Raw genomic sequence first — 9,563 nt, 5'->3', positions numbered from 1 at the left:
ACACAGACTTCTGTTGTAGATTAGTGTTACGTTTCCAGCGTCGTGGCTCCGAACCGTAACGTCAATTGGGACGGACGGACCCCTTGTTTCTTTAGGCTAACTATATTAGCTTTAGCCAGGCTGGTAGCAGCTTTCTGCAGGGAGAAAATGGCCGGGAGACGTTGGGATTATGTTGCATTAATCAGGTGATGTAGTTTGTATTTGAAGCAAACATAAGACACTGACGACTGTAGCTTCTATTCTACTCTAGCTTCTGACTAGCCATCGAAAACTAAGCCCATCACTGTGTCAGCGGCAGCTGCTGACTACGGTACTTTTCTACACATGGAGTCCGTCCGTCGGACTAACGTTACATACACATGTTGCCCACATGGCTACCTATCTTAAAGGGGAAGGGTCGACCGGTAATAATCATGTAAAAGGTAAACGTGAGAGTTTACTTTTCTATCAAGCAGTAAAAACGTTTTAGCGTCAACATCGCAACATCCTGCGATGTGACTATCACGCATCCGCACATCGCACTGTCAATGCTAAAACACAATATCGTTCAGCCCTAGGACATTTCCTTAAACATTTGCCAATGCTTTTTAGTAGATTTTGGTAGATTTTGGAATATAAAATACATTTTTAGACTTGTTTTAGATCACATGTAGTGAAAAATGGGGTGGTCAAAAATAGTAGCCACCATATCAATTTTTGCTTTCAAAACACACCTAATTAATAGGGGTGGGAATCACCAGAGGCACCACGATACGATATTATGCGATTTAAAACATATTGCGATATTCTGCCATATATTGTACTATATACTTTTTCCAACTTCATATTTTGTCCCCAAAGGAAAATATCGTCAACATCTGTTTGTTCATCTCACATGGATTTTATTGCTGTAAAATGTGACTGTCAAGCTGACAACAACAAACACTTTCATGAATGTGTTATAAATGTTATACAAATGGCAAACTGAAATGTTTGCATTTAATTAAGGTGGATGCATCAAAAGTCAATGCAACACGTTCTGCTGTTTTTAAACTTTCCGAACTTTGAGTTTACTTCTCTGTAGACCTTGGGTACGGCTGTATCCGTGAAAAAGCGGCGCGACAGAGTACGTACCTTGGTCCAGTGTTTGTTGACAAAATCCTCATTTCCACAAAGTTGTATGGACAGCAGGTCTTTGCACATGAAGCAGGCGATGGTTTGAGTTATTTTCTTCGCTCGTTCTGAATTTGGAGGTAGCTTTGTCAAGCTAAGTGTGTCCTGTGTTGGTTGGTTTTCGGCGGAGCTGGTTTAGCTTAGCTTTACCGTCCTCGGCTAACGCTAACTCTGGATGGTGGGTGTAAGATGAGCCCTATGTTGGTGGGTATTCCCTGAGTATTTTATTGCATACGACACTCCTTGCAAATCGCTGTCTCATCTTCATCTCAGTTGTCCCCCTTGTTAAAAAATCCGAAAAAGTTCCAAACATTGATTTAAATGCAGACGGTGGCATTTCTGATTTCTCTCTCTAACGCTGACGATGTTTATTTTATCTACATCCTCTGCACGCTGACAGTCACCCCGCTGCCTCACCAGAAAACAAACAGCGCCATTGGTGGACTGAAGAAGCAACTGATTTGATTATTCTACTACCAAAAAGTTAAATTCTATGTGCAGTTTAAATAATAAAAAATCGATCTTGGCGTTTGTGTATCGATAAGTATCGCCACGGGAAATATCGCGATACTATGCTGTATCGATTTTTTCCCCCACCCCTACTAATTAACCTGATTAACCAATCAGCTTTCAAACTACACCTGTGCAGTCAATTGGCTATCTAACACTTAAGTGTTTAATCAGCATAAAAGAACTCCAAGGAACAGGGCACTTATTGAGAGGCGCATTATTGAGAAGCTACTGAAAAGACTACATTTACTCACCATGCCAAAGACAAAGGGAATCAGTTTGAGCTCCAGAAAGAAGATGGTGGAGGCTTATGATAAGCGGGAAGGCTTTACTGCCATTTCCAAGTGTTTCACAGTGTCTAGAACCACTGTACGTTGCCTCATTGCCAAGTACAAAGAGAAACAATTCTGTAAGAAACAAATCTGGGCGTGGTCATATGCGCGAGATGCCAACAAGACCTGTGCCAACCTAGTAAAGAACTACTCTAAAAGGTTGTTGTCGGTTGTGGCTCAGAAAGGGTACACTATTGACTATATATGGCCTGGGGGCTAATAACTTTGGACGCCTCATTTTTTCCCTTTCTTGTTTCAACTCGGTGCATCAATAAAATATCCTAATCAAACTTAGTGGACATTTTGTCTTTATGTTGAAAATAAGTATAAACACTTGTTAATGGTCATTTACATGGAGAAATCAAGAGTTTTGTATAATTTCACAAGTGGGCTAATTTTGTGTGTGTGAGAGAGATTGTACTTAATAATTTCCCTACAGTCCTTTTACTTGCTTGAGTGTTTTGATTCTTGTTTTTTTTTTTCTCAGATGGGCCCTGTGGTATTTCAAAAACGACAAGAGCAAAAGCTGGACAGAGAACTTGCGTCTCATTTCCAAGTTTGACACAGTGGAAGACTTTTGGGCGTAAGTTTTCTCTACTAATCCTGTAATTATGTTTTTATCAGTTTATAAACCTCAGAACAATAGCATATCGAAAAACAAGTGTTTAGCTCAGTGATACATGTGAAGATAAGAAGGGATTTCTTGAAGCCAAACGTCTTTTTAGAGAAATTAGCCGGTCATTCAATTGTTTCTAACGCAGATGGGGGCACAGATTGCTGAGTCAGTGGTGTACATTAAATTAACATGCAGGCAACATGAGGATACAACAACTTTGTTTATGCTTATATTTTTATTTTATTTTGTCACTCATTTTATGTGCATCTGTAATAAAGGTTTCTTAAATATTACCATTACCTTTTCACATACATATGACATGTAAACACAAGGGAATTTACAGGTTTAAAGGGGAAATTTGGCACCTTTACTCTGGATGTCCATTAAAGAAATGCATTTCTCAGTGTGTGATATGTTGGATGAGAGTGAGTTCTCCTGCTTGTGGAGCCATGGCAGCTGTACCTACAATTACATTATGCATTGCGCGAGCAGCGCTAAACTCTCTTAGCTTTCTTAGTTAAAATAAACTCTCTAAATGAGAAGAAACCATACATCTTTGAATTTAAGTCTGTCTCTTTCTCCAAACTAAGACAAGATTAATTAACGTTACATTGTTAACTCATCATAAAACGTATTTAATTCAAATGGGACACAAAAAAATAAAACTCACTGAATCCATCTTAAGTTTTTCCTCTGTTCCAACAATCAACATCTGTTTTTTGTTTTTTTAATGCATATTAATTCACAGTAAGATCCGAAAATATGCCGGCTCCCCTAGTTAGTTTGTAATACAATAGTTTGTGGATGCTATTGTGTACCCAGCTACCAAAGCTAACGTAGCTTGTAATTCTTTTAGACACCAGTAATGTCACTGGTGTCCTGAAGTACAGCAAATTTTGCCACTGCGTCTACCTGAGACACAGAACATTTAAAGGACCACAGACATTTTTCACACCTCATTCAGATAAATACAGTGGTGTGAAAAAGTGTTTGCCCCCATCCTCATTTCCTGTTCCTTTGCATGTTTTTCACACTTAAGTGTTTCGGAACCATCACAATTAAACACAATAGTCAAGGACAACACATAAACACAAATGCAATTGTAAATGAAGGTGTTTATTATTAAGGTAAAAAATCCAAACCATCATGGCCCTGTGTGAAAAAGTGATTGCCCCCCTTGTTAAAACATACTATAAGGTGGTGTCCACACCTGAGTTCAATTCTCTAGCCACACCCAGGCCTGACTATTGCCACACCTGTTAACAATCAAGGCATCACTTAAATAGGAGCTGCTTGACACAGTAAGGTCCACCAGAAGATCCTCAAAAGCTACACATCATGCCGAGACCCAAAGAATTCAGGAACAATTGAGAAAGAAAGTAATTGAGATCTATCAGTCTGGAAAGGGTTATAAAGCCATTTCCAAAGCTTTGGGAATCCAGCGAACCACAGTGAGAGCCATTATCCACAATGGCGAAGACATGGAACAGTGGTGAACCTTCCCAGGAGTGGCCGGCCGCCCAAAATTACCCCAAGAGCGCAGACGCACTCATCAGAGGTCACAAAAGACCCCACAACAACGTCCAAAGAACTGCAGGCCTCACTTGCCTCAGTTAAGGTCAGCGCATGCCTCCACCATCAGGAAAGACTGGGCAAAAATGGCCTGCATGGCAGAGTTCCAAGGAGAAAACCACTGCTGAGCAAAAAACATCAAAGCTCGTCTCAATTTCTCCCACACACTCTTGATAATCTCCAAGACTTTGTGGGACAACTTCTGTGGACCGATGAGACAAAGTGGAACTCTTTGGAATGTTGGTGTCCAAGTATATCTGGCGTAGAAGGAACACTGCATTTCATAAAAAGAACATTATACCAACAGTAAAATATGGTGGTGGTAGTGTGATGGTCTGGGGCTGTTTTGCTGCTTCAGGACCTGGAAGACTTGCCGTGATAAGGAACTATGAATTCTGCTGTCTACCAAGAGATCCGAAGGGAGAATGTCCGACCATCTGTTCGTGTACTCAAGCTGAAACGAACTTGGGTTCTGCAGCAGACAATGATCCTAAACACCAGCAAGTCCACCACCGAATGGCTGAAGAAAAACAAAATGAAGACTTTGGAGTGGCCTAGCCAAAGTCCTGACTGAATCCTATTAGATGTTGTGGTATGACCTTAAAAGGCCGTTCATGCTCGAAAACCCTCTAATGTAACTGAATTAGGACAATTCTGCAAAGATGAGTGGGCCAAAAATTCCTCCAGGACCTGTAAAAGCCTCATTGCACGTTATCGCAAACGCTTGGTTGCAGTTGTTGCTGCTAAGGGTGGCCCAACCTTATTAGGTTTAGGGGGCAATCACTTTTTCACACAGGGCCATGTGGTTTGGATTTTTTTTCACCTTTTAATAATAACACCTTCATTTACAAATTGCATTTTGTGTTTTTCTTGTGTTGTCCTTGACTATGGTTTAAATTGGTTTGATGTTCCGAAACACTTAAGTGTGACAAACATGCAAAGGAACAGGAAATGAGGAAGGGGGCAAACACTTTTTCACACCACTGTAGAGATAGTTGAAATTCGCAGAATTGTCCCTTTAAGTGCTTGTTTGAAAGGGGTTCGCTATGTAGCCTTTCATCACTATTGAATGAATTCTTCACTGAACCAATACATATGAACTATGTCTGATGAAGCTCATATTGTCACTGTAGTCAAAATTGTGCTACTGTGTTTCTTACAGACTATACAACCACATACAACAACCAAGCAAACTTGGCTTTGGTTGTGATTATTGTTTATTTAAGGTAAGGCCTTTAAAAATCTTTTAAGAAAATGTTTCCCTTTTCAACCATTGGGATGTTTACAGCATGTAAAATTAGACTCATTTGAGCAGCAGAGTTACATTTATGACTACAAATTCGTAGTAGTGAAACCATTAATTACCATTTAATAGCATTTTCACTTTGTGTGTCAGGATGGGATCAAGCCGATGTGGGAGGATGACAGGAACAAGCTGGGGGGTCGATGGCTGATGACTCTCAATAAGCAACAGAGACACAATGACCTTGACCGCTACTGGATGGAGACTGTAAGACAACTGTTTTCATGGAGCAGCTCACAGATAAACCTATTTATTCTTAACAATTTGGATTTGTGATCCAAACAATGTATAACCAATAAGATTCGTTGTGTGTCATGTGTATTTTGCAGCTCTTGTGTTTAGTCGGTGAGTCATTTGATGAGGCAAGTGAAGATGTGTGTGGAGCTGTGGTCAACGTCAGACCTAAAGGTGACAAAATAGCCATCTGGACGAGCAACTGCCAAAACAGGGAAGCCATCATGACGATAGGGTAAGTTGAAAGTCACATCGTCGACAGGAAATAATGCAAGTACAAGTGGTGGAAAGGACTGTACCTGACCACCAGATGGAGATACTAAGTTAGCGTTCATCTTCACACAGCACTCACTGTTTTTCTTTTCACAGGCAAAATTATAAAGAGCGTCTGAACCTCCCCGTCAAAGCCTTGATTGGCTACCAGTCGCATGACGACACATCCAGCAAGAGTGGGTCCACCACCAAGAACATGTACTCTGTTTGAAAAACTCCACCACTCTCATTTCAACTTGCTGTAGATTTAAACAATTACAGACCACATCATCACAATAATAATTTTGAGTTGTCAAGTGTCTTTTCCTTTTTATTGAAAAGAGAATTGTTCATAGTGTACACAGCTGGAGCTTCCCGCAACATAAGAAACCAGTGGGGTGATGGTTATGAATAGGAAGGAGGCCAGAAAGGAGTATTTGGTTCAGGTGAGCGAGATAACACAAATTATTTCCTTTTTTGGAGTTGAAGAGTTCTGTAATTAATACCAGTGGCCTCTCCAAGCTTAGCAAAGAAAAGTGTTTTTTTTTGTCTTTTTCAGTACTTAATAACTAAAACTATACAGTCTTGCGTTTTTCTTATGCTAAGTTCTCACTCAGTACAAAAACTGTTTCTCACCTCACAGTTAAATAGGAAAGTCATCTTATCCTTCCACTGAACAATTTTAATGGCAATTTTAACTTGATTTTTTCCACAAGTGTTACGCATGAGTTGGATTTTCAGACACACCCGCTTGAAACATCTACAGTATCTTAAAGGTTTGTAAAAGCTGTGGTCGCACTCCAAAGTATATGGTTTGGATTTGAGGCCACTTATTGTTTCAGCCATGCTGGAATTGTGGAATAATGCTTGTAGAACTTTTTAAACTTTTTTTCTTCCCCTTACATTTATTTATAACGTATGCATTGCAGTTGAATTACTTAGTTGAAAGACAACCATAAAATATGTGTTTTTTTTCTGGAATTTTTCTTTTTTTCTTTTTCTTTTTGTTAAGGTCAATAATGTAGAGTACTGCATATAGATGAATTTTTTTACCATAAAGTAAAGATGCTGAAAGAATTAGGTGTGCTTTTCACTGTTTTCTTCCTAACAAAAACTGTAGATAATGTCACACTCCTCTCTTGTTTAATGCAAAGAAAAGATATTCATTGTGAAATGATTTTGCTGATAATGTATCTTTATCTGTAATTCCAGGATGTATATTACCTTCTTTCAAGTAAAGGTTAAGTGCTTTGCATTAAAACCAGAACCATGTTGTTTTGTCATTACATTTATGGTTTTACAAACTTATTTACTTCTAACAACCTGTTCTAACTTTGGCACATAATAATAATAAATTATTATAATTTATTTATAGAGCACTAGATACAAGAGATGTAATTCAAAGCACTTCTTACATTCACATCACTCAAGGAAATAGAAAAATATTTTTTCTTTTTCAGGACTTTTAAGTTGCTGTCCTCTGACTCGCACGCATTAACCACACCTAAAAACGTAACAAGGTTTACAGAAAACCACTGTACGCAATGCTTCTAGATAAATAACCTGTTGAATAATATGCTGTCGTCCTTGTACTGTTATTTTCTGACTGTCACTCAGTCATCCAGTCAAACCAGATCTTATGACGTCACAGGGATAAATCTCTCTGAATGGGTGTACTAAAATGTTCTCTAACTTCTGGTAGAGCTATGAAGTAAAGTATCCGCAGAATAACAGGACTTCTCAGTGAGTACAGTGGTCATTTTTTATTAAGTGCCAAAGCTATATACAAGTACTCAAAGAACCTCATTGTCAAGCTAAAATCTGTAAGATTCTCATAAATTGTGGTCCTCATTAGTGTACCTTAAATTAACATTTCAGTAATTGCACACAAAAAATGATTAACATAAATAAGGAGTATGAAACATCAGGTTAATTGTTCTGTTGTCATAGCATAAGCATAATACAACTGTTTTGTTCATTTGCTGTACAAGAAGTTTGTTTCAATAAATAAGGAATAAGAAATACAGTAAGAGATGGGGAAGAGAAATGCCTAGTAAAGAAAATCATAGTTTTAGGCTGCAGTATCAAGAGGGTGGAATAAAAGTGGTCATAAGCCATAAATGGCTATATAACCATCCCAGCGGAGTGATGAAAAAAAAAAAAAAATTAGTTCATTATCTCCGATCCAGCCACAGATGTCTTACTCAGTCCATCCTCGCTGCTTACGTGGTTCAGCTGGACCCTACCGGCCTCATATCAGGACATCGTCATCATTAAAGGCTTTTCTTCCTCACGTTTGCTCAACAGATTTGAAAGCATGAAGGATGAGAAGAAGCAAAACTCCACAGCGAAGCTGAGCTCAAACAGCTCCAGGTTAATGCTAAGCATCCACTCAAATATAGCTGACAAGTGAACGTAAAAGTACTCATCCTGGGCGAACAAAACAGTATCTGAAGGGTTTAACGTTAAGGATGTATGGAACTGTTAGTGGTAGTCAGTCACTTGTAAACATTTCATTGTAAATATTGGTGAACAGCCTTAACATGTCATGACAGTAAGACGGACAATGGAAATGTATCAGTGCACAAAATAGAAGGATGCAATTGCTACAGATTGACAGCTCTTGTCATCCTTTAATATAGTAGTCATGTTCTTGCACACACACTGTAGGCTAGTGTGTATACGGATACTGTATTTAATTTTGACTTGACACACTTCAAACTGGGGGCCTAGAGGTTCAATCCCCAAACTCTGGTGTGCATCGCCAACTAGTGTCAAGGTGCTTTTAAGCTTAAACCTGAAACTGCTCCAGTAGAGGACTCATATTGTGTCACTGTGCAGCTTCCAGATGTAAATAATGTGAGGCTTACAGAAAACAATGCTAAAGATTGATGGAGCTAAAAATACTATTAATTCATAGCTACTTCTGTCATGGAGATGGTTATGGCCTCACTGGCCTGTCCCACTTTGTAAACACAGCAGCAGACCGGATCCAAATATGACACAAAGGGAATATAGTGCAGCTGGAGAGTGTAAATCAGACATTGCTGCTGAAATCAATTGCTGAAATGTCCTGTTTCACACACACACCATATGGACCTTAACATGTTTACTGTCTATCATCCAGCCTTCTTTACCAGCCACAACTCATCACTTTACAACTATCATCATAACTTATGAAAGGATACAGCAGATGGTGACAATTGTTTGAACCACAGTGGAGGCAATGCGTAACGGGTAGAGAATCTTCTCATATCCTGTCAGCAAACACTTCCCAGTCAGCGCAGTGAGCAGGACAGTGTAGAAGCAGATGCACACGAAACTGATGGCAGCTCCGAGATAGTGAAGGAGTGCCAGGTAACCTGGCTGTGGAGGGCAGTCGGTAGTTTACAGGGTCAACAGATGAATAGATAGTTGTAAACATTAATAGATGTGTGGGTGAGTGTACTGATCTGTGTGTACTACTGAACTATTATTGGATTGTAATGTCTAGCTGTTGTCCCTTGTCTGTTTTGACAAGCTCTATTTTACAGTTTTGTTGCCTTGTGAGGGTGTCGACAAAGATATTTTGATCTCAAAGGACGTCCTGTTA

The 9,563-nt window shown here is 39.3% G+C and overlaps 2 protein-coding genes across 3 annotated transcripts in view; one reads left to right on the top strand and one right to left on the bottom strand.

The window, feature by feature from the left end:
• The window catches only part of eif4e1c (eukaryotic translation initiation factor 4E family member 1c), a 12,851-nt gene extending 5,613 nt beyond the window's left edge, over positions 1-7,238 (top strand). For both annotated transcript variants that reach the window (XM_032540746.1, XM_032540745.1), the window contains exons 3-7: positions 2,482-2,577; positions 5,345-5,408; positions 5,579-5,692; positions 5,815-5,954; positions 6,089-7,238. In XM_032540746.1, coding sequence (XP_032396637.1) covers positions 2,482-2,577; positions 5,345-5,408; positions 5,579-5,692; positions 5,815-5,954; positions 6,089-6,203 — 529 coding nt within the window. In that variant the 3' untranslated portion in view covers positions 6,204-7,238. The remainder of the gene's footprint in view (positions 1-2,481; positions 2,578-5,344; positions 5,409-5,578; positions 5,693-5,814; positions 5,955-6,088) is intronic.
• The window catches only part of si:dkey-228d14.5 (transmembrane protein 150A), a 5,046-nt gene continuing 2,473 nt past the window's right edge, over positions 6,991-9,563 (bottom strand). Inside the window, exons 7-8 of the mRNA XM_032540744.1 lie at positions 9,160-9,337; positions 6,991-8,421 (exon numbers count right to left, since the gene is read on the bottom strand). Coding sequence (XP_032396635.1) covers positions 8,228-8,421; positions 9,160-9,337 — 372 coding nt within the window. The 3' untranslated portion in view covers positions 6,991-8,227. The remainder of the gene's footprint in view (positions 8,422-9,159; positions 9,338-9,563) is intronic.

The sequence above is a fragment of the Etheostoma spectabile genome, chromosome 17 (assembly GCF_008692095.1).
Source record: "Etheostoma spectabile isolate EspeVRDwgs_2016 chromosome 17, UIUC_Espe_1.0, whole genome shotgun sequence".
Taxonomy (NCBI): Eukaryota; Metazoa; Chordata; class Actinopteri; order Perciformes; family Percidae; genus Etheostoma; species Etheostoma spectabile.
The sequence above is the reverse complement of the archived record's forward strand: the minus strand, read 5'-3'. Positions and strand labels throughout refer to the sequence as shown.